This window comes from Solanum lycopersicum, chromosome 1 (assembly GCF_036512215.1).
Source record: "Solanum lycopersicum chromosome 1, SLM_r2.1".
Lineage (NCBI taxonomy): Eukaryota > Viridiplantae > Streptophyta > Magnoliopsida > Solanales > Solanaceae > Solanum > Solanum lycopersicum.
This window is the reverse complement of record NC_090800.1, coordinates 5178592-5204742: the sequence shown is the minus strand read 5'-3', so window position 1 is coordinate 5204742 and position 26151 is coordinate 5178592. Positions and strand designations below refer to the sequence as shown.

The following is a 26151-nucleotide window of genomic DNA, read 5'->3' as shown; positions in this document are numbered from 1 at the left end:
TAATATTAATTTTTAACATATTAAATTGCTTTATTTTGGAGTTATAAGAATGAACATTGGAATGGATGACTTCTACATCATCCATTAGCATTGGTTATCCATCAATGTATTTCATTCTTAATTCCTCCATTACTCTTTGTAACCTATGTAACCTATATAACTCCCATTGTAACTTATGTAACCTATGTAACTCCCATTGTAACCTATGTAACCTATGTAACTCCCATTGTAACCTATGAAACTTCTAAGGCCATTATCTTCACTATTTACTACCTCCATTATCTTCCTATTCATTGCTAGGAAGACTTCTTGTAGTATAAATAGTGGTAGTCTTCATTTGGTTTTAAAAACACACAAAACACAAGAGAAAACAAAGATTGAAAGAGTTAGTCTAAAAGAGAGTTCTTATTAGTTGAAGGGAGGTGTTCTTTTTTGTGGAGTTTTGGACTCAACTCTTGTCCAGAGTTGTTGAGTTATACTTTGTGAAGGCTGTTGTATCCTGGAGGGGACAAGTCAAAGAGGACCACTACTGGACCGGTGAAAACATTTGCTGCAGTGAGCTTGAATCTCCTTAAAGAGAGCGAGATATCCGCGCCTCAGCCTGAAGAGATTACTTTCTTCATTTTATTTTCAATTGTAATCTTGCAATTTTATTATCTTGTATGTTTTTTCACTAACAATTTTAAGGAGATTCAAAGATGGCTACAATTGAAAAAACCGCGGATGTCAAGATGGGAGATCTTAACAAGCCATTTCGGTTCAATGGTAACCATTTCAAAAGATGGAAGGGTAAAGTACTTTTCTGCTTAAGTCTTCTCGGTGTTTCTTACGTTTTGACCGAGAAGAATCCAAATAAAGAAGACATCACCACTATGAATGATGATGAAACTATATCTCATCTAGAGAAAGTGGAAAAGTACAATGGTGATTCCTATAAGTGTCGGTATTATCTTCTTAATTGTCTATCTGATAATTTTTATGATTATTATGATAGAACTTACTCTAGTGCAAATAAAATTTGGAAGGCATTGCAGAGTAAGTATGATACCGAAGAGGCTGGAGCGAAAAAATATGCAACTAGTAGATTTTTTCGTTCCAAATGGTGGACAACAAATCAGTGGTAGATTAAGCCCAAGAATTCATCATGATTGTTGGAGAGCTTAGGTCCGAAGAGGTTAAAATTGGAGATATCCTTATTGTTTGTGGCATAGTGGATAAACTTCCACCTTCATGGAAGGAATTTCAAAAAACTATGCACCACAAACAAAAGGAAACCTCTCTTGAAAGCTTGATAATGAAAATCCGCATGGAAGAAGAAGCAAGAGGCCAACATGCACTTTTACAAACAGAAGAGAACAACATCACATCAAAGGTAAATTTAATTACTTCGAATAATGCTACTCCTGAAACTCACAAAAATACTTCTTTAAAGCCTAAGAAGAAAAATTCAAGAAAAATAATGGTAGACCTCCCAAGAATAATAATGGTGAAAATCACCAAGCACAAAATCAACAAGTTAAAGAAAAGGGACCATGCTTTGTTTGTGGCAAGAGTGGGAATATTGCTCGATTTGCAGATTCCAGAAACGTGGTCCTAACCCTCAGGAAAACGTTACCGAAGAACCTTTTGTGGCGGTGATTACCGACATAAACATGGTTGAGAATGTTGATGTATGGTGGGCTGATTCTGGTGCAAACCGTCATGTCTGTTATGACAAAGACTGGTTTAAAAAATATACTCATTTTGAAGAGCCCAAAACTATCATGCTTGGTGATGCTCACACTACTCAAGTGCTTGGAAAGGGAGATGTTGAATTGTGTTTTACTTCTGGAAGGATATTAATATTGAAAGATGTGGTTTATACTCCTTCTATGAGAAAAAATTTGATGTTTAGTTTTCTTCTTAATAAAGCAGGCTTTAAACAGATTATTTAATATGATCAATATGTAATAGTAAAGAAAGGTATTTTTGTGGGGAATGGGTATGCATGTGATGGTATTTTTAAGTTAAATGTTGAAATGAATAAAACTTCTACTTCTGTTTATATGCTTTCTTCTACTAATTTTTGGCATGCTCGTTTGTGTCATATTAATGATCGTTATATAGGAATCATGAGTAGTTTAGGATTAATCCCAGTGGTTAAAAAGAATTTTGAAAAGTGTGAGGCTTGTAGTAAAGCCAAGATCACTAAAATGCCTCATTTTCATGTTGAAAGAAAAACTGATTTGTTAGAATTAGTTCATACTGATATTTGTGAACTTGGTGGAATTCTAACTCATGGAGGTAATAGATATTTTATCACTTTCATTGATGATTTTTCTAAGTTTACATATGTTTACTTGATGAAAAATAAAAGTGATGCTTTTGAAAATTTCAAAACTTATCTCAATGAGGTTGAAAATTAGTTTGGAAGAAAAATAAAAAGAATTAGAAGTGATAGAGGCCGTGAATATGAATCAAATGAGTTTAATTCTTTTGTTCGATCATTGGGAATAATTCATGAAACTACTCCTCCTTACTCTCCTTCGTTTAATGGAGTAGCAGAAAGGAAAAATAGAACTTTGGTTGAATTGACTAATGCCATGCTAATTGAGTCACATGCACCTTTAAATTTTTGGGGTGAAGCTATCTTAAGTGCTTGTTATGTGTTGAATCGTGTGGCTCATAAAAAGTCTAAATTGACACCTTTTGAATTGTAGAAAGGTTACAAGCCAAGTTTGGGATATCTAAAAGTTTGGGGTTGTCTAGCCTTTGTGAGGCTAATGGATCCCAAGATTACAAAGTTGGGTAAGAAAGCTACTACTTGTGCTTTTCTTGGTTATGCTTCAAATAGTACAACCTATAGATTTTTTAATCTTGAAGATAATATTGTAATAGAATCTGGTGATGCTATTTTTCATGAAAATAAATTTCCTTTTGATACTAAAAATAGTGGGGGTCAAAGGATTGAACAAAATATTTTGTCACTACCTAGTTCTTTTACTTCAACTTTGAAAAATAAAGAAGTTGTTGATTTTGAGTTAAGAAGAAGTAAAAGAGCTAGAGTAGAAAAAGAGTTTGGTCCTGATTTTTATGTGTTTAATGTTGAAAATAACCCTCTAACTTTGAAAGAAGCATTATCTTCACATGATTCTATTTTTTGAAAAGAGGCTGTAAATGATGAAATGGAATCTCTAATTTCTAATAAAACTTGGAAGTTAGTTGATTTACTACTGGGTTGTAAAACAATTGGTTGCAAATGGGTCTTAAGGAAAAAAGTTGAAACCGGATGGTTCTATTGATATATACAAGGCTAGGCTAGTTGCAAAAGGTTTTAAACAATTAGAAGGCCTAGAATTTTTTGATACTTTTTCTCCGGTAACAAGAATTATATCCATTAGACTTTTAGTTGCTATGACTGCAATTTTTTATTTGCAAATTCATCAAATGGATGTAAAAACTGCTTTTCTAAATGGAGACCTAAATGAAGAAATTTATATGGACCAACCCGAGTGTTTTGTTGAAGCAGGCCAAGAAAGCAAAGTATGTAAACTTACTAAATCCCTATATGACTTAAAACAGGCACCAAAGCAATGACATGAAAAGTTTGATTCCTGCATGATTGAAAATGGTTTTAAGATAAATGAGTGTGATAAGTGCATATATCATAAGTCTTGGAATAATTCATATGTGATTATTTGCCTATATGTTGATGATTTGTTGATCTTTGGCTCTAACATGAATGTTATTGATGAAGCTAAAAATGTTCTTAGAAGCCATTTTGATATGAAAGATCTTGGTGAGGCAAATTTTATTCTTGTAATAAAAATAACAAGAACATGTGAGGGGATTTTCCTTGACCAGTCACATTATGTTGAGAAAATTTTGAAAAAATATAACTTTCATGATTGCAAGCATGTTGCTACTCCTTTTGATTCAAGTGTTCACTTATTTCCTGTTGAAAGTGAAAATGATGTAATAAATCAAAAGGAATATTCTAGTATAATCGGAAGTTTAAGATATGTGACTGATTGCACTATGCCTGATATTGCATATGCAGTAGGAGTACTTGGCAGGTTTACAAGCAAGCCATGTACTGAACATTGGCATGCTATAACAAGAGTTATGAGATATTTAATTGGAACGAAAAATTGTGGTTTGTTCTATAAAAAATATCCTGCTGTACTTGAAGGCTTTTGTGATGCGGATTGGAACACTTTGTCAGGTGATTCCTGTTCTACCACTGGTTATGTCTTTACTTTAGGTGGTGGTGCTGTTTGTTAGAGATCAAAAAAGCAAACTATAATTGCTAACTCTACCATGTAGGCTAAACTAATTGTTTTAGCTTCAGCTAGTGAGGAAGCGAATTGGTTAAGAGATTTATTGTTTCAAATTCCTTATTTTGAAAAACCAATTTCTCCTATTTTAATTCATTGTGATAGCACCGCTGCAATTGGTAGAGTTCAAAACCGTTATTACAACGGTAAATCCAGAATTATAAGGAGGAAACACAGTAATGTAAGATCGTATTTGACAAATGATACCCTAAATGTTGATTATGTCAAATCTTGTGATAATCTTGCAGATCCTCTTACGAAGGCCTTAACAAGAGAAAAGGTCTGGAGCACATCAAGGGGGATGGGATTGAATCCTACAAATCCTTGAGTCATATATGAGGAAACCCAACCTGGGGACTAGAGATCCTATAACCAGGTTCAAAGGGAAAAACTAATCATATGTTGACATGTTGTGAAAAATGCACTATTGTTTCCCTCCCTATGATGTGAGTGCATTATTTCCTGTAGTTTGTGAAGGTTGAGTTAATAAAACTCTTAATGAATATCTGTAGCCCGTATGGGTGGAGTGTTAATCTTACAGGAGCACTCTCGACAGATTTCACCTATGTGATGTGTGGAAGTAGGTCGCTTCATATGAGAATGAGGCTTATTCTCAAATGCACTCATGAAACCGGAATAGCACATGGTCATAACGTGCTGGCCGTTAAAGCTCATGTCAACACCTTGATTATTATATGTGAGCAGTGATATTTATTTCCCTTAAGCAGTCATAGTTCAAGTCTGAGACCACTACGACTCTGGAGTAAAAGTTACTGTTTCACTAAGTGGAGGTTCAATGCAGAGCACACTTTCATTATGCATAGTAGTCTTCCTTCAACTGGTATACTCTCTTATCTAAATATTAAAATGAGTGGGGGATTGTTAGGTTATTAGCATTTTAATATTAATATTTAACATATTAAATTGCTTTATTTTGGAGTTATAAGAATGAACATTGGAATGGATGACTTCTACATCATCCATTAGCATTGGTTATCCATCAATGTATTTCATTCTTAATTCCTCCATTACTCTTTGTAACCTATGTAACCTATATAACTCCCATTGTAACTTTTTTAACCTATGTAACTCTCATTGTAACCTATGCAACCTATGTAACTCCCATTGTAACCTATGAAACTTCTAAGTGCCATTATCTTCACTATTTACTACCTCCATTATCTTCCTATTCATTGCTAGGAAGACTTCTTGTAGTATAAATAGTGGTAGTCTTCATTTGGTTTTAAAAACACACAAAACACAAGAGAAAACAAAGAGTGAAAGAGTTAGTCTAAAAGAGAGTTCTTATTAGTTTAAGGAAGGTGTTCTTTTTTGTGGAGTTTTGTACTCAACTCTTGTCCAGAGTTGTTGAGTTATACTTTGTGAAGGCTGTTGTATCCTCGAGGGGACAAGTCAAAGAGGACTACTGCTGGACATGTGAAAATATTTGCTGCAGTGGGCTTGAATCTCCTTAAAGAGAGCGAGATATCCGCGCCTCAGCCTGAAGAGATTACTTTCTTCATTTTATTTTCAATTGTAATCTTGCAATTTTATTATCTTGTAAGTTTTTTCACTAACACTTTGCATACACAAAGGATACAATTAAAGATTGATTATTTTTCAGAAAACAGTCAAAGAGTCAACATTTGATCAGTATCAGCCAAAACCTCTACTTCATATTTTACCATTGCAATTATAATTGGCATACTCCATACCCAACCTTCTTTTGTATCTCTGAATGTTATTAGCATTTTGAAAAGGTTTCACGCCTTTAACTCTAAGAAAAAAAATCTTCTAATTAATCTTTTTTAACTCAAAAGATAAGATTATAATCATTTCTAAATAAAAACTAAAACACATATATATCTGCTAATTTTAAATACAAAATAAATGATCTTTTGGATAAATAATAAATGTCCTTTTGCAGAAACACTTCTTTAATATTCATAAAGAGAAAGTTAAGAAAATTACACCCTTTCCAAAAATATGAACATATTTAACAACAAATTAGAATTAGTAATGAGAATTATGTGAGAAACTTTAACAGAGTCCCTATTCTATCACCAGCAGAGTTCATTGCTTGAAAAAGATTTAGTAATGCACGCTGCTGATGATAAATCAGAGACTATGATAAAGTTTGAATCTTGAATAAAATCAAAAGATAATTGATAGTGTTAATGGAATCATAGAAAAAAAGAAAAGTATATCGTTTGAATAATTTGAGTGAAGAAAAATGAGAGGAAGTAGTTGTATTTATAGAACATTGAAATAATTTTTTTGGAGATTTCTATAATATGGAATAGTGATTAAATAGAAAACTCTATAGGAAGTGGAGTTTTTGGAAAAATATTCATTTGCGTAACTTTAATAGACATTGCAATAAGGGTGGAAAAGATTTAGGACACTATAAATATAGGCTTGTTTTTTCTAACATAACATAACAATAGAATCCACAATGTAATCGTTTAGAGACATTTTTTTATGGGGAGCTCTATTCTCTCTGCAGTTTTAATGTTTTCATGTTTATATTAGTTTTGATATAATACTATTTTAATTTTTAGCATTAGTTTTTATCGTCTAATATATATCAACAATATGATTTGCAATTTGTAAGCTTCCGCATTACGCCATATTCACCACTTCATATCCTCAACAGAGATTATACAATATGAAAGGAAGCTAGTAGTAAGTGGAAATTTTAGAAAAATAATAATTTACTTACATTTAACATATATATATATATATATATATATATATATATATATATATATATATATATATATTGCAATAGTGGTGAGTTAAAATTAGAAAAAGATAACTTGGTGACTTGAATATTAATCCAATATAAATTATGAAAACAAGAGGTAAAATTTAATTCAAGATTAAAATATATTTTCTTTTAAGACGCTAACTTATTTTTTTTCTCTAAGTATGTTCCACCCCGTATATTATAGGTATGCAAATGAATTTTTTTCCAAAAACTCCACTTTCTAGTGAGTTTTTTTCCATTTAATCACTATTTCATATTATAGTAATCTCCATACAACTATTTCCTCTCCATTTTCTTCATTGAAATTATTGAGCAATATATTTTTCTTTTATCTCTATGATCGCATCAATATTAGTTATCTTTCGATTTTATACAAGATTCAACTTTATCACAGTCTCTAATTTGTTCAAGATTTTCTTGGATTAACCATCTGTTTTTGAAAGAAAATTGTGCTAAGATCCAACGAATACTCAATTTGTTGTGTATGAAATTTTAGAAATTAGATGTGAACTAAGTACTTCAATTAAAGATTATGAAAATAGGCACACCATACAAATACGCTCTTGAAAGTAAATAGGAGACGATTTCATCATATTATATGAAATCAAAATCAACATAATAATGCAAACGACATCAAATTTTCTCAAAGTGACGAAGTTTGTGTCCCCCACCTCCACTATGTCTTAGTTATTATATTATTAGTGTTCTGACAGGATATTTCTAACGTCTAGATTTAATATTTAGTTCTAAACTTGCCTCGTAGTTTAGAAATTTCTGTACTTATGACATTAAATCTTAGGATAGTATTTCAGTTTTCCGCATTTTATTTAAAAGACTTAGTATCAATATATTTTCTTGCTACATACTTTTTCATATTTTAAGTGGAATTAGTTAACTTATCGGGTTGGCTAAGCCTAACGGTTGGAATCATAGGTGTTATCACGACTTGTGATTTTGAATCGTGATACAATAACTGTAAAAATAACGTGGAATGACCTGGAAGGTCCTTGTATTTGGCTTCGTTTGTCAGTTGAACCCTTATAGAGATATTTGAAACACTAATTTGAAAAAAAAGTCAAATAAAAAAAGTAAGAAAGAGAAATAATCGTTTGAAAAAGCGAGAGAAAAATTGATTTGGGTCAATTTCTGAAATTGGACCCAACACTTTCCACATGACACAATATAAATAGAGCCTCATAAAGCGGTTGAGGTTTATGAGGCTCCATTTATATTGTGTCATATGATAAGTGTTGGGTCCCATTTTAGAAAATAACCCAAATCCATTTTTCTCTCTCTTTTTTGAACGATTTTTTCTCTTCTTACTTTTTTTTTACTTCTTTTTCTGTGACTTTTGTTTTGAAATTAATGTTTCAAATTTCTCTACTTATATAATTTTATTCATGGAAAATATGAAATTCAAAAAGAAAATATTCATTTTATTTCTAATATTTTAATATTATTTTTTCATCTTAAAATTAATTATTTATATTACTAAAAATAGATAGATAGAATTATTTTAAATTTAAAAAATATAATTAATTACAATTTTTTTATTTTACTACAACATTTTTTTCTTTTTGTAAGTATAAATAAAATTTATAAATTTTAAAAAATTTAATGTAAATTGGCAAAACTATTATTTTATTTATGATTTCTTACGAAATTTGTAAAAAAAAAATAACATAAATTTGATACTAATTTCAAAAAGGAAATATAACGGAAAGAGCATAAATGTTTTGACAAACAATTATATAAGTTCTGGTACTAATTTCATGAAATTAAAAAAATAGAAAGCATCCATAAATACCTATTTAAATACACATTTTTTCCGTCAATTTATACGGTATCTTTTATTCTTGAAATTCAAACTATTTAAAAAAATTTATCACTTTAACTTTTTGAGATAAGTGTCAAAAACACGCTTAAAGTTTACATTTACTTTTAATTTCATACCTAAACTATTGACAGTTTGAGTTTCATACTTAAACTATTGATTTTTAGTTTGAGAAACACACCTATTTCTTTTATACCACTCTCATCATCATGGTATGTGAAATACATTCTCTTTCATTTTAAAGAATTTCAACATCACATTCAACATGGACAACACATTGAACCTTGACAATAAATAAATATATAAATTTATTAGTATTAGTTAAAATTAAAAATTAAAAAACTATTATAAAAAAATAATAATTTCTTTATAAAATAAAATATAAAATATTTTTCTTACCCCACGCCATAACTTCCTTTCATCCCCCCCCCCCCCCCCCCCGCCAAAAAAAAAAAATCCCAACCCGTCCATTTTTTAAAGTGTTTTATTTACTTTAAATTTCTTATATAAAAGTATTTTCTTTTTGTTTACTTCATCTACCCCCCCCCCCCCCTTAAATATTAATTTAGATATTATTTTATTTTCTTAAAAAAATAATTTTACCCATCTCACTTAACCCTCCGCTTTAAAAAAAAAATCAATGTTTAGATATACATATCAAAATAATTTTTGCTTGCCTCCACAAGACTTTTTAAAATTTATTAACTATTTATGTTATATTCGGTACACTAGTAGTATTTTTTTTCTAAAAATATATGTACGTGCATATCTAACACAAAAATGAGAAGAACGTAAAAATATAAAAACTATAAGCGGGTGATTAAATAGGATGGGGTGGTTTTTTAATTTTTTAAAAATAATTTACATCAATTTCTATCATGGGGAGGGGGGAGGATGAAGTATGAAATTTTTTAAGAATATTTTATAAATGTTTTTTTTTAAAAAAAGGATGGGGATTGTCAGGAGGGCGGGGGGTGGGGGGGGGGGGGGGAGGTATGTGGAGGAGGTGGTGTAGTGGATAAGAAAAATAATTTAATTTTTTATATGGATAGTAACACTTCAATCTTTAATTTTTAATTAATACTTATATTTTATTATTCAATTTTTATCTAGGTAAAAAATTTAATTTATGTGAAATGTCATGTGTCAAGGTTTTTTCAAATAAAAGAGAGGGTGCATTACACACACCACTGAGGTATGTTTCTCAAACTAAAATGTGATAGTTTAGGTATGAAACTTACACTCTCAATAGTTTAGGCATGAAGCTCAAAAAAAGTGAATAGTTTAGGTATGTTTTTGAAACTTATCTCTAACTTTTTTATTCTATTTTTCTTTCTATTTAATTTTTGTGGATTTCTCAAAAATATATTTTGATAAGGTACAATATATAGGATCCTTCAAAAAAAAATTTACGCATTATCTAGGAATTTAATCATTTTAAAGAAAGATGATAATTTATTCCAACAATTTTATTATTTTCTTATAAAATTAAAGATTTAACGATGATATATTATGATTTCTTGTTAATATTTGATTTAAATAAAATAATCAATTAAATTACTAGTTATATCAACAAGAAAATGCACTATCAACATTATCAAAATTAAACTATGAGTAAATGCAATAAAATTTGATTATTATAAAGAAAAACACATGAATACTAATAAAGAGAACAATTTTTTTTGCAATTTTGGAGAAGGTTTATATATAAAATCATTACGGACCATTTATTAATTAAATAATAGAATGAAAAAATTTATCCTAAAAAATCAATGTCCAATCTTTTATCAACGAACACATAAATTATGATATATGCATAATCAAATTATAATTGTGTAATACATTTAGTTATTGTACATGTCAATCTTTGATCAATTTATCTTCACATTCTAAGGGTTATTAAACTATATATATTGATAATATCTCATTTTAAATTTCCTTATGATATTCATTAAACAACTGATATAACAAAACTAAATAAATTTTCTTTCGCAATTATGACTGAATGATATTGCAACACGAATAGTTAAAGTTTAAACAAATAGTCAATAAGTCACGAGTTCGAATCATAGGAGTTATTAGACTATATTTATAGATAATATCTCATTTTAAATTTCCTTGTAATATATAAAGAGACTAAATAAATTTTCTTTGGTAATTATGAATGAATGCTATTGCATCGCCAATGGTTAAAGCTTAAACGAAATAGTGTACAGGTCATGGGTTCGAATCTAGGTTAGGTCCCAATTTTAGGTATTTTTTTAAAAAAATGAGGCTCTTTGAAGCTATTAGTATTTAAATAATTTTTAATTTTATATTAGTTCGGGAAATATGATTGCAAAAGTTTATATTTGGATTATTTCACAAAAATTGAAGATTTTTCACTATTATAAGTCGAATCATTATGATGAAAATAAATGTAATAGATATAGTATTGTATGAGTTATGCTCCCTCACAAATACAAGTCAAGTGAATGTGATTATATATGCATGATCAAGTTATAATTGGATGATACAATTAGTTATATACATGTCAATCTTTGATTAATTTATCTTCACGTATTAGGAGTTATTAGACTATATTTATTGATAATATCACATTTTAAATTCTTTAGTGATATTCATTAACAACTTATATGAAGAGAGTAAATACTTTCCTTTCGTAATTATGAACTAATGATATTGCAATGTGAATGGTTAAAGCTTAAATGAATAGTCTATAGGTTACGAGTTCGAATCTAGGTTATTGTAACGACTCTTTTGGTCGTTTTGAGTACTAAAACTTTGTATTGCATAAAATATTTTCTCATAGGTTCTATAGGGATATTTTGGACTATTTGTAGTTACAATTAGTGGGGTAGTTTTAATAATATGCTTAGTGGGTGGTTAAAGAAGATAACTTTAAAATTTATAGTGAGTCACTTTTATCACTTTTATAATTTTAACGTATACAATTAGGGTGATAACTGATCTGTAAAAAAGAAAAAAAAAAGAGTCGAACGATTGTCAAGAGCAAATTGAAGAAACGTTTCAGGTTAGTAAAGTTTTTCCTACAACTTTCAATATTAGAGTGTTGATCATATGAATAAATTATTATATTGGTATGTGTTTAAGAATAAGGAGGTTAATTGTTAGTCCTTTTTATACCCACACGAATTTGGTTGAAAAATTGAAAAGTGTTAAGTGCAAATGTGATGATTGGTTAAAATATAAGCAGAAACAACTAATGGTTGAAAGATTAGGTTGTTGACACTACTAGAAATTAGGCCTACGACAATAGTTTCATCTTGTTGCAATAGCACAACAAATTGTTGCTATAGAGCTACAACAACGGTTTGTGAATCGTCTCATCAGCTTGCGTTACTATAGCTTTACTGTAACAGCTAATGTAACGGTTCTCGAAAGTGTTGCTATAAGGGCCTCTGTTGTAACGGTTTTCCTTCTATTTATAGGCACTATAATATTACAACAATTGTAACCGTTAACAACAATTGAATTAGGGGTTGTGGTAATTGTTACATAGCGTTGCAATAGCTTGTTCATATAGCAACTCTTTTTTAAATATTATGGCAACAATTTTTATTGATATTGCAACTGCTTTATTTTCTATAGCAACCAATCTATATGAATATACAGATTCTCCGAACATGTTACAATAGTACATGTTTCTTAAGCTATATATATATATATATATGTGTGTGTGTGTGTGTGTGTGTATGTGCGTGCGCGCGTGTGTATCAATAATTTATAAAAAAGTTCTCTAAATCAAATCACGAAAGAAAACTACTAATTATATAGGGAATCGTATATATATAATTCGAAATATCCTAATCATAATATCCATAAAGGTAAAACATACCAAAACACATGTTTTCAATAGTTTGCACTTCCATACTAATAGATATTAAACAAAAGACTGCTGCTTAACAAAAGTCTCAAAATGTCAAGAAACAAAAAAGTTGAGCTAAATTAATAGGATTCTACAACTTTCAATCAAGTAAGGTCTTCATCGCTACTGCTTTCGTCATCCTCCTGTTGGTTATCTTCTCACCTATAAAAGACCATATATAAAAGTTTATTGAGGGACAGAACAAAAGATCAAAATATACCCAAAAAAATTCATGGGAAGGAATTTTAACAACCAATAGGAAGGGACAAAACGTTTAGACTTCATTCAAACACCTCCAATTCACCATGAGTACAAATTCAAGCCATGAAAGTTATCAAGGTCGACCAAAACCAACAAATGACTAGTCCAAAATAGGCTTTTGTGTGATAATATTCATCCAATATTTTGCAAGCAAATAGACTGAATCCAGATAAAATTGAGGTGATACAACAATGGCTCCCTCCTAAAACGGTTAAAGAGGTACGCAGTTTCCTTGGACTCACTGGGTATTATCGACGTTTTATTCACCACTTTGCAGCTATAGCAGGGCCTTTGTATAACTTATTGCAGCGAGACTCCTACCAGTGGACAGAGGCAGAGCAGCAGGCCTTTGACACTCTTAAGGCCAAACTGGTTTCTACTCCTATCTTATGTCTGCCTGACTTTAGCCAAGAATTTCAGGTTGAGACTAATGCCTCAGGGAAAGGCATTGGGGCTATACTTTCTCAAAAGGGTCATCCAATCGCATACTTCAGTCAACAATTAAGTTCCCGAATGCAAAAGGTGTCCACTTACCATAGAGAAATGTTTGCAATAACTCAAGCTGTGAGTAAATGGAGGCAATACTTGTTGGGGCGAAAGTTCACTATTATTACTGATCAACAATCATTGAGGAGCCTCACGAATCAGACTATTCAAACTCCTGAGCAACAAAAATGGCTCACCAAGTTAGTGGGGTTTGATTTCCACATAGTGTATAGGCCTGGGAAACAAAATGCTGTTGCAGACGCACTTTCTCGTAGCTTTGAGGCAGCCTATATGAGCATCTCTATTACGTCACTGGAGCTGGAACAAGAGTTGAGACAACTAAATACTAACCACTATGAGTTAATAGAAATACAACAAGCTAAACAAAAATCGGATGAGGACTTTGTTGATTACAAGTTTAAGGAGGGGATATTATTTTACAAATGTCGGATAGTAATTCCTACTGATTCACCTTTGCGCCATAAGTTAATGTTTGAGTTTCATGCCACTTCAATTGGAGGTCATGTTGGGGTTGCTCGGACTTACCATCGATTGGCCTCCAACTTCTTTTGGAAGCATATGCGCAAGGATGTCCAATCTTTTGTTGTAACTTGTCAAATTTGGCAATAGATGAAAGACTCGCACTTGCACCCGGCAGGTTTATTTCAGCCCTTGCCAATACCGGACCAAGTCTTTGAGGATATTGCCATGGATTTTATCACTTGCCTTCCAAGCTCCAAAGTCAAGACTACTATTATCACTGTGGTGGATCGTCTCACCAAATATGGGCATTTTATACCCTTACCATCCACTTTCTCTACTTATACGGTGGCTGAAGCATTTGTGATTTGGGTTATCAGGTTATACGGAACCCCTCGAACTATTGTAACAGATCGAGATCCTTGCTTTCTTCACTCTTTTTGGCAGGAGATTCATCATTTACAAGGGTCCACGTTGGCTATGATTACAACTTATCACCCTCAGACGGATGGCCAATCTGAGGCACTCAATAAATGTGTTGAGCAGTACCTTAGATGTTATGTTGCTGATGTTCCTGCTACTTGGGTTTCCATGTTGCCTTGGGCTGAGTTTTGGTACAATACTTCGTACCGAACATCCGCAGGCATGACCCCTTTTCAGGCATTGTATGGTCGTGAGCCTCCTACTGTTTCACGATATATATTGGGAAGTACATCCAGTGAGTTAGTAGAGTCATTTTTGCTGCAAAGGGACAAAGTGTTACAATTACTCAAACTTAATTTGGCAAATGCTCAAAATCGCATGAAGTCTTTCGCCGACAAATCTCGCATTGAGATTACATATGAGGTAGGGGACTGGGTCTTTGTGAAGCTGAAACCTTACAACCAGTCTACTCTGCGTTTGCAACGCGATCATAAGTTGGGGCGGCGCTACTGCTTTCATCATCCTCCTGTTAGTTATCTTCTCACCTATAAAAGACCATATATAAATGTTTATTGAGGGACAGAACAAAAGATCAAAATATACCCAAAAAAATTCATGGGAAGGAATTTTAAAAACCAACAGGAAGGGACAAAACGTTCAGACTTCATTCAAACACCTCCAATTCACCATGAGTACAAATTCAAGACATGAAAGTTATCAAGGTCGACCAAAACCAACAAATGACTAGTCCAAAATAGGCTTTTGTGTGATAATGTTCATCCAATATTTCGCAAGTAAATAGACTGAACATTACTCTCTATGTCAATTGTTGTGAACAAAAGGAGTCAAGTTGCTGACATGGATGCCATGGGGGCTGCCACGGAGAGTAATCACATGGATATGCCACGTAATATCTCTAGAAGAGTAATTCCTCCTAAACGACTTGGCGATTACGTTTGGAAGAGTGGGAGGTCACGTGACAAAGGACAGAGTTTGCTGCAACAAAAGGTATAAACAGAACAGTACTGGGCATAATGGGGCAAGAAAAAATTATGATGGATCTTTCTGTTAGCTGATCTCTATTTCTCTAGTTTCTCATCTCTTTCTTCATTCTATCTTCTCATCCTATTTCTTTTATCTATCTAGCACTAGTATTACTTCTAGTATTCCAAATTGCCTTACATATAGTTTATCAAGTATTGTTATTATTTACAGAAGCCGTAGTTGGTTCAGTTTATTAATACAAGGGTGTCTTTGAGAACTACTGTTATTATTCATTATTAATCACTTTGTTACATCAATTATATTAGACGAGCATGAAACATTATTCAAAAATGCATCATCGTGAAAAATGAAAAAGCCCTTTATCGAATTGGAAGCGATGACTTAAGCCTCTTTCTAAATCACATGCACACACAAAGCAACAAATTATTCTAACTGATGCTTAATTTAATCACTCAGTTTCCACTTGACCTCATAAAAGAAGTCATCCCAAAAAATGTCACTTGAAAATAGATACCAACAAGCACCTTTGCAAAAGAAAAACACAACAGAAGAGATTTTGTCAAAACACTAAGAGCAAGAGAAGGAAAGACATATGTTCACCAAGTAGACATAGACCATTAAGAAAAACAAAACAGAATAGTTATTAATATATCCAGTAAAGAAATGGGAAAACCAAGTCTTTTCAGATCACAAAGTTTTTCCAAGTATCCTATTCTCTTTTTGAAATTGAATGGATTATTTAATACTAACAGAAGAATAAAAATGAACCAACACCAAGAAAGACATATGTTGAATGCCTTGAATCGGACCCATTACAACAAAAAGAATGGGGGTCTCGCTGTCAATTCTGTATTTTGGGTCCAAGCCTGTTAGGGCGTAGCTTAGCACTATATATAGACGCTATGGCAAACCCTATTCTGTATTCTGTTCTTGCCTCTCCATAATAAAACTGCTCCCCCTCTTCCCCGTGGACGTAGGCAATTTATTGGTGAACCACGTAAATCTGTTGTCTTGTTTTTCGCATTTATATTTTCTCGTATTATTTCGAATTCCACATAACAACATAAAAGGAGTATCTAGAAGAGCTATACAAGGTGAGGTAGGTTTGCAAATGTAGGCCAGAAAAAAAATAGGTTTACTCTCAAGTCGAAAAAGAAGTGAAATATGCCTATGTTTTCAATAAAAGCAATTGTTTTGAATTAAGAAAAGAGTCTAACTCAACTTCAGGGAAAATCTCTGTGAGATAATAGCCAGAAATAGATGTTACGACTTATAACTGAAGACAAGAAAGAAACAAACTACGAACAGAAAAAAAGCAACAGAAGACAACACAATCAAGCTAGATAAAGTTCCAATTCCAGTACTATACTTGGCAATGGATGCTATACTATAAAATGCATCATAAATCGCACGCACACACCAAGCACACAAGTTATAACTTTTCAGAACATCATATAGACTCCAGGCAGGGTTGAGATTCATAGTTTTTTCAGATTTTCCAAGTCAAGCGAGGAGGATTCATAATTTGAAAGATGCTCACAAAATTAATCCTTTGTCAACACATGAGGACAGAATAACGAATTCACCTATTAGAAAAAGAGAAGAATTTGTTCTCATGAAACATACAAAATAGAATATTGGAGACATGCTCAAGCAACATCAAAAGATTCAGATTCTAAAGTCGCAAAAAAAGTCCAGTACTTCAATTTATGTTACACTTGTGCTAGTCCAGAAACAACATTGATACATAGACATAGGAAACACATTCAAACAGTTGCCAAAACAGTCCAAAAATAGCATTTATACATAAACATAGGCAACACATTCAAACAATCGCAGAAACAGCATTGATACATAGACATAGGCAACACATTCAAATAGTCGCAGAAATAGTCCAAAAATAACATTGATACATAGACATAGGCAACACATTCAAACCAAGCTAGTGTTGAAGTGAAGAATAAGAAAAATAATAAACTTCATACCTTGATTGTTTTTGCTAAAAGATGGACGATTTAACGGTTTCATATCTTCTTGATTGAGCACCAAGCTTGTGTTGAAGTGAAGAATAAGAAAAGTAATAAACGTGATTGAGAACCCAATGAGGCCAACGTGGCAGCATCAATTGAAGTCCTGGGTACATACAATTAATTCGTCCAAGAATATCATTTATAACTTCTTGGTGAATGGTTAATTTTTGTTGTTTTAATTTTTTCGTCATTCTTTTGATGCATCCTCTCTTCTAATTCCTTCAATTTTTTTCCATCCTCTCATTATTAGAAGTTAAACAAGGTTCAGAAAGCGCTTCCCTTTTCAAGTAGTTTTGGTAACTCATTGTCCATACAATCGCATGCTCTCTGGGTGTTCCTTTGCCATGATTGTTGTAAAAGCATCAAATGATTGGCCGTCATATTCACTCTGTCGACCTTGTAGTCTCACCAACCAAATGGACAGACAAATTTTTCATTATATTAAAAAAAGACGGAGGAAAAATATTTACAAGCTCACATACACTTTCTTTGATTTCAATCTGCATTGGTTCAAGATTTTCTCGCCTTATTACCTTACTGCATATAGCTTTAAAGAAGTTCCCCAACCTAATCAAGGCTAATAAAACATTCTTCGGTAATCATTTTTGAACCGCAATTTTGAATTAAGCAATGCTTATAAAATGAGCATCATGGCTTTTGTACCCTGATATTTTTTAGGTAAATCCTTTTGGTAATTTTTCATTCTTTAAGGCAGCCAAAATAATCGTTTTCTTCTAGCTTTATGGTAAAACAAGAGTTAGCTAAATGAGCTTTTCCATTTGTACTATATTTCCTCGGATAAAGCTCCTTTTGTATTCCCATTTCTTGCAAGTCATAACAAAAATTAATGTGATCTTTTGACTAACCTGGGATATCTAATAAAAACCCAAGCAAACTATCATATATATTTTCCTCAATATGCATCAAATCATGATTGTGCCTCAACTTATTATGTTTTCATTATGTTAATTCAATAAAGATGGATCTTTTCTTCTATGGACCCTCATTATTTCGAAGTCTTTTTTTGTTGGCCTTCCCAAAACCATTATTGAAATCATGCAACTTTTCAAAAATTTCTATGCCCGACAAGGATTTAGGTGCAGGTCTATGATCCTCCCATCCATTAAAAGATTTTTTGTCTCTTCTAAATGGATGATCAGGAGGCAAAAAAGCCTGATGACCTAAGTAACGCATTTTACGACTATGTTTGAGATATTAAGAGCATGTGTCATAGTTACACGTGGGGCATGCTAATTTTCCCTTAGTACTCCATCCAGAAAGCATTGATTGCGCTGGAAAATCACTAATTGTCCACATTAAAGCTACACACATTTGAAATGTTTGATTTGTATGAGCATCATATGTTTTTATCCCGAATTCTCATAGTTCCTTCAATTCAGCAATTAATGGTTGTAGGTACACATTTATATCCTGTTTAGGATATAATGGCCCCAGAATGATCATCGACAACATCATATACTCTGGCTTCATGCAAATCCATGGTGATAAATTATAGTTTACCAACATAATAGGCTAGATACTACGGAAAATGCTCATGGTCCGAAATGGATTGAAACCATCAGTTGAAAGGCCCAATAAAAAATTACGAGGATCATTTGAGAAGTTTGGATGCATAGAATCAAAATCCTTCCAAGCTTCTCCATAAGCAGGATGCCTTAAATTCCCATTATTAGGTCGTTCAGAATCATGTCATCTCATTGCAACAGTTGTTTCAGGACACATAAACATTCTCTGAAGCCTAGGCTTTAAAGGAAAGTACCTTAAAATCTTTGCTGGTGTTTTAGAGCTTGCACTAGTCGTGTCATCACCCTTATTGGACCATCTAGAAGATCCACACAAAGAGCAAGTATCTTTATCTGCATTTTCATTTGAAAATAACATGCAATCATTATGGCATGCATGTATTTTGTCATAGCCGAGACCCAAATCTTTTATCATTTTTTTAGCTTTATTGAAAGATTCGGGTAGTTGAGCAAAGGGAAATACTTCTTTTAACAATTCTAACAGATCAGTAAAAGCCACATCACTTAACCCATGTAGGGATTTAAGCAAGTATAATCGAATGATGAAACTCAACTTACTGATGTTCTCACACCCCAAATATAACTCTTTTTTCCTTCATCCAGTAATTTAAAAAATCTCGTTGCATCTTCAGATAGCCCTTCTCTCTCTCCTTCTCGATGACTTATTTCATCCTCTATATTTCGAAATGTATCATGAAGTATTCCATCAATATCATCATGGTTGCATAAAGTTGTGTATTTCGTGAGGAAACTCTCTCCCCGTGAAAAATTCATTTTTTGTATCATCCACAAATTCATTTACAATCAAGCGATCCTTTCACAACATTTTTGTAATGCCAATAACTATTGATGCATTTTTTGCAAGGCATAATATTTCATTTCCTTTTGAAGCTCATTGAAATGTCTTATCAAGAAAATCATTCACTCCACTAATGTATTTATCAATGCATGGTCTCATACTCATCCAACTTCTATCTAAATTATCCTTTGATATTTAGCAACACAAACAGCTAAAAAAATCAAATTTATGATAAACTATGACACGAATAGACAATAATGTTTTACACATGAACAAACATATCTCAAAATGTACATGGAGTATATGTAGATTAAAACTCATAGCAATCACAATTCAATTTACAACAAGCATTACATAGTTTTTCTTAATATATGAAACAAATATCAAAGTTCCCATTATAATTAGAAATATATACAAAACACTGATCTACATGACCTGTCAAGAAATAACTTTAACAAGTTTATCATGATTACAAGAGATTATGACCAAAATAATCTATTATTTCATTTAATTCACCAAAATAATATGAAACTTTGAAATTTTACAAAAGTAGTATAAACGTTGTTGGTAGTAACGTATTAGGCTATATTTCATTTTCAAAAAATAAACAGACTAAAAGTATTTGGTAGACGGCGTTAAGAAGCATTACGTTACTGACAGTAACATTTTAAGCTTAAGACGTTACTATCAGTAACGTATCTTTGTAAATCTGCCACCTGCCACCTTAGAATCTCTGTACGAAATTTGACGTCGAAGACGTTACTGGAAGTCACGTTTTACATATAAAACGTTACTTGGAGTAACGATTATATCAAATCAAATCACAGGTCTGCCACCTGAGAATCTTTGTACAAAATGTGACGTTAAATCGTTACTGGGAGTCACGTTTTAAGACTAAAATGTTACCCTAAGTAACGATTCTATCATGTCATGGGTATGTGAAGATTTCTTGCTGATTTGATCGTCCAATAAAACGTTACTATATGTTACGTTTTAACTTTAAAATAAATTCTTAAAGTGTTGCCACAGAACATTATAAGAAATGGTTGTGTAGAACGTATAGCACATTCAAATAATGTTCTACAAAGCTTCTGCGTATATGCCCTATTGTTGAATCAATACTCACAAAATTTCAATAGGTATGGCTTGTCAATATATTGTAATGTACTTATAACATATTTTTAATAACTATAATGCATCTTATTTTTGTGTGTAGGATTTTTTGATGGCTAATTTTGAAGATAACGTGATGATTGCTTTGTATTGGGGCGGTGAAATAATCACTGAAATAAACGGATTTCGATATAACGAATGTGCTAGAATGATTGTTAGCATGTCTATTTCGACCAACTACGTTGAATTAATTAAATTGTTGCATGAGAAAATGGGGACTGATGGAGAAAATATTCAATTGGATATTTCTGGAAAATATCCATGCTCATTTCAAGGTAACGTTATAAGATTTATTGAGTTCAAAATTGAGAATGACCAATCTTTGGTACAATTTTTTGCCATTCCTCAGAAATTTTTGAACAAGATTGATATAAATCTTTTGGAGATGTATATAAAGATTAGACCAATAAATCAAGATAATCTGTTTCGAATGAATGATCAACATGGTTATCATATGAATTTATTGGCTCAAAATTATGGATTTGCCACATTCAGTCAGCCTCATTTTACATACACTGCAACACATGGTATTCATCAATCATTTGATGAAGGCTCGGGTAGTCAAAGACATATTGAGAGTATACACAATCAATATGAAATCAGGTAGAATAATCTTTTTAGCTAATTTTATTTAATAGCATGAATAATTAATTATTTTCATTTTTTTGTATTTCATGAATTTTTTTTTACAGAGAAGATGAAGCTACCTTTGATTTGTGTAATGATGCACATGCTCAAAGAAGTGATGAAAATTCGGAGGAGGATGAACCTTCAGAAGATGATGGAGAGAGTAAAGTCATTGAAAGTGAATCCGATGAAGATATTGGAGATTTACCTCAAAATGAAAGTGCGGTGAATTTTCAAAATCAATTTGATGAAATGCAAAATAATGATATACCTTATTTTACAACATTGGAGACTGAGGAAGATATTTTTATCTCTACTCGTGAATCCGAAATGAAATGTTGTTCTGTTTGGGTCGAGGATGCAAAAAAAGATTTAGAAAAAAATATGTATTTTAGTAGTAAAACTAAGTTAAAACGGGCTGTGACAATTTGGAGTTTGCGCAAAAATAAAGAATTTAAGATTGTAATATCAACTAAGAGCGTATGGACTGTGAGATGCAGATTTTATGATTCTTTGGGTTGTCCATGGTTTCTTCGAGGTCGTAAGGTTGGATGTAGCCTTTGGAAGATAGGGAAGTATTTTAATAATCATAGATGTGAGACTGAAGGACTTACAACAGGTCACACTAACTTAGATACCAATTTAATTGCATCTCTATTTTTAAATCAAATAAGTAAAAATCCAAAATTGTTGGTAGTGGATGTCATGTCTAAGGTTCATGAAAAATTTGGTCATCAAGTAACATATATAAAAGCGTGGCTTGGGCGTCAACGCGCATTTACATTGGTATATGGTGATTTTCAGAAATCATTTAGTGAGCTTCCTAAGTTTTTTGCAGCTTTTCAATACTTTAATCCTGGAACAGTTGTGGAATGGAAACACGAAGAGTCAATGAGTTCACCAGAGGTAAAAACTTTTAAGTTTGTATTTTGGGCTTTCAAGCCATGCATTGATGGGTTCCAAACTTGTCGTCCTGTTATTTCAGTAGATGGAACTCATATGTATGGTAAATATGAGAAAAAATTGTTAATTGCTGTTGGAGTTGACGGAAATGATAACATTCTTCCTCTTGCGTTTGGTATTGTTGACAAAGAGTCGAAAGAGGCATGGAAATGGTTTTTTAGGAAATTGAGTGCACATGTGATAAAAGATAGAGAAGATATTTGTATTATCTCTGATAAGGCAAAAGGAATCTTGACTAGTTTATCGGAGTTGTGGCGATTGCAGGAACCTCGGGCCTTTCATCGATTTTGTCTGAGACATCTTAAAAGTAATTTTCAATCTCAATTTCCAAATAGGGACCTCAGTAATCTTATGTGGAGGGCTGCTACAACTCATCAAGTAAGGAAGTTTGAAGCTTTGATGTGGGAAATTCAAGAAGAAAATAGAGAAGCATATGAATACCTCATGCGAATTCCATTGGACAAATGGACTGTTAGTCATGATAATGGAAAAAGATGGGGAGTACTGACAACAAATCTTTCAGAGTCTTTCAACGGACTTCTAAAGAAAGTACTGGATCACCATTCACAGGTAATCCATACAACACCTCTACGTCCTGCAAGGTAATTGTTGCTTCGCCTGTTCTAAAGTGAAAAGTGTGAGTTTCGGGACGCCAACGCTCAACTAGTGCAGTGATCAAACTACGGTCAATAGCAGGCCGATTAGATTTGTAAACACCATATAATCCAGATAACCTAATTACTTCAAGAACTCGTGGATGGATGGGATATTTCTCTATGAGCTTCCAAAAATTTCCATCTTCTCTCCTCGTATTAAGAATCATATTAACATTTCCTTCCCATATATCTTGTGATCTATGAGTAAGTTGTCCCGTTAATACATTCGATTCCAATGGACCGGGATCCAACTTGTATTCACTATCATTAGCCATAAAAAATACCTATGAAATACACATGAAAGTAAACTTAAATGTTAGCCCGAACTATTATGTAGTTTTTTCTTGGCGACATACTTCAAAAGTGATGTAAAGTTATGAAATCACATTTAAAAATTTTAAGGTCATTCTCTTTAATTTGGAAGTGTGTTGTATAAGACAAACCATCTTAGACTACACTAAGCAACAATAGAACTTGAGTATAATCTTTTTGTTGATATATGTTAAGAATCAAAATTTACAGAGAATTGTTTGAATAGATGAGACAAATTTAAGGAATCACAGAGAAGAATATAGATTATCATTATTAGATAGTTTCATTATATGTTTACATCTGTACAGTAGGCTATTTATATAAATGACTAAAGTGCTAATTACAATAATCAAAGTTAACCAACTAATGAGTTAAGCAATTTAGGCTAACAAATTAATTATGTTATGTAACTAACTAACAAACATATACTAATCTAAAAGACAATGTAACAATGACTATAGCTATTCTCTCAATGCACTGCTACGCAATCTTCTTCAACAATATACAATTGTTACAACTTTAAATAACAATTCTGAGTTCAGTGACCATGAAACAATCCTTAAATCGAACTAAACAAAACAAGTTACTAGATAACAACATATTTTGGAATCCAATTTCATGAGTTGGTTGGCACGTTCTTCAATATATACAAGATAGAATCCTACTTACGATTCAATTCAATTCCTTCGTAAAGAAAAACATACCTTAAGCAAAGAAACTACCTCTCGAAATACTTATGGTTTTTGGGAAGTAAATCATCAGACCCACAATAAAAGGAGACTCTTTCAATTCCCATATCAATGTAATCACTCACTCACTCACTAAGACAAACCAGATATTAAATGTACAAAATTTCAAGAATCCTTTATGAAAAATTCAATCTTTAATAACCATAAGACTAGCAATATATTTGGGACTTAAAAAAAAAACAAATCACAACAGAAATCTAAAGACTCTTTCCTCCCCAACAAAACCACAAAACCCCCTTCTCTCACTCTTTTAGAAAAATTAAAAAAAAAAGTGTTTCAAATCTTTAATGACCATAAGACTAGCAAAAAAATTCATTCTTTCTAAGCATATGGTCAAGATCTGATAGCTAATTTATTATTTGAGGATTGTAGATTAAGAAAATTAAAAGAGTGAATACATTTTTTCTATTTTTGGGTATTGAAAATTAATTCTTATATTCTGAAATCTGTATAAAGACATTCCTCATTTGTCTATGCTCCTATGGTCACACACTCATAAATGGTTCCAAATCTGAAGGCTTTATAGTTCTTTTTTTCAGGATTAATATAATTATACTTATTTTGGAATCCAATTTCATGAGTTGGTTGGCACGTTCTTCAATTTATACAAGATAGAATCCTACTTACGATTCAATTCAATTCCTTCGTAAAGAAAAACATACCTTAAGCAAAGAAACTACCTCTCGAAATACTTATGGCGCTGAAATATTGTGAATCCCCTTTTCCGGCAACATTAACGACGAGAACCAGCTCTTAGCGAGGGAATGAAAAAAGGGGAAAAATATGAAATAGGGTTTATTTAGGTTAGAAGGTGAGGGAAGTGCGGCTAATGGGTTATAAGATAATAATTCTAAAACGTTACCATCTGTAACGTATTTCGACTTAAACTCTAAAACGTTACTTTCAGTAACGTATTCCAACTTAAACTCTAAAACGTTACTTTCAGTAACGTATTCTAACTTAAACTCTAAAACGTTACTTTCAGTAACGTATTCCAACTTAAACTCTAAAACGTTACTTTCAGTAACGTATTCCAACTTAAACTCTAAAACGTTACTTTCAGTAACGTATTCCAACTTAAACTCTAAAACGTTATTTGTAGTAACGTATTATAACTTTAACGCCGTCCCCCGTTAGTTTTGGTCTGTTTCTTGGCAGAATTAATAGATGGCCTAATACGTTACTGTCAACAACGTTTATACTAGTTTTGTAAAATTTTGAAAAAATATATTACTATTGTAAATTGATTTAAATAATAAATTATTTTGGTAAAAATCTCTGATTACAAATTTGTTATGAACGACTTTTATATGGACATTCAAGGAATGAAAAATGGTCGATGGACATACGAATCGCTAGGATTCAATTCTTTTAAAAAAAACCATCCCTATTGATTTTCCTTTTGGTAAAAAATCAAGGGAGAACATTCCTTAAAAGTGATAAAGCAGAATTTTAACGCAAATACTATTGATCTAGAATTTTTGGATGTTTCAGATTTTCATGTCAAAAAGTCTAAGACCGACAGTGAAATTCAATTTTTCCCACTTTCATGCTAATGTATCTCTTGTTTCCTGTTGCTTTATGTAACTCTTTAACAAAATGAAATCGAAATTTCTCACATAGCTACTCAAGCGAGAGGTGAAATCAAAGAAGACATCATCAATGCAAGGGTAACCAAAATCGATTGGATGAATCATGGAACAACAAATCCAACATCAATATCGAGAGAAATAGATCTAGAGTATCAATTTCACCAGAACTGCCAACAAAACTTTAAACCCGCAATAGCTAAAACTTGATGGGAAAGTCCCACAATAAGAAAATATATATATAT

General features: G+C 32.0%; 1 protein-coding gene and 1 long non-coding RNA gene across 2 annotated transcripts; one reads left to right on the top strand and one right to left on the bottom strand.

Moving 5' to 3' along the window:
- The first annotated feature begins 20920 nt into the window (after positions 1 to 20920).
- LOC138348008 (protein FAR1-RELATED SEQUENCE 6-like) lies at positions 20921 to 23256 on the top strand. The gene is made up of 2 exons (XM_069296614.1): positions 20921 to 21613; positions 21703 to 23256. Exons 1-2 carry the CDS (start codon positions 21063 to 21065, stop codon positions 23204 to 23206), a joined length of 2055 nt encoding a protein of 684 aa, XP_069152715.1. The 5' UTR covers positions 20921 to 21062; the 3' UTR covers positions 23207 to 23256.
- Positions 23028 to 25465, bottom strand: LOC138348012 (uncharacterized). Its single transcript, XR_011220485.1, has 2 exons — positions 24273 to 25465; positions 23028 to 23540 (listed from the first exon to the last, which is right to left on the bottom strand). It is a non-coding gene; the product is annotated as an uncharacterized lncRNA (long non-coding RNA).
- Positions 25466 to 26151: the final 686 nt, after the last annotated feature.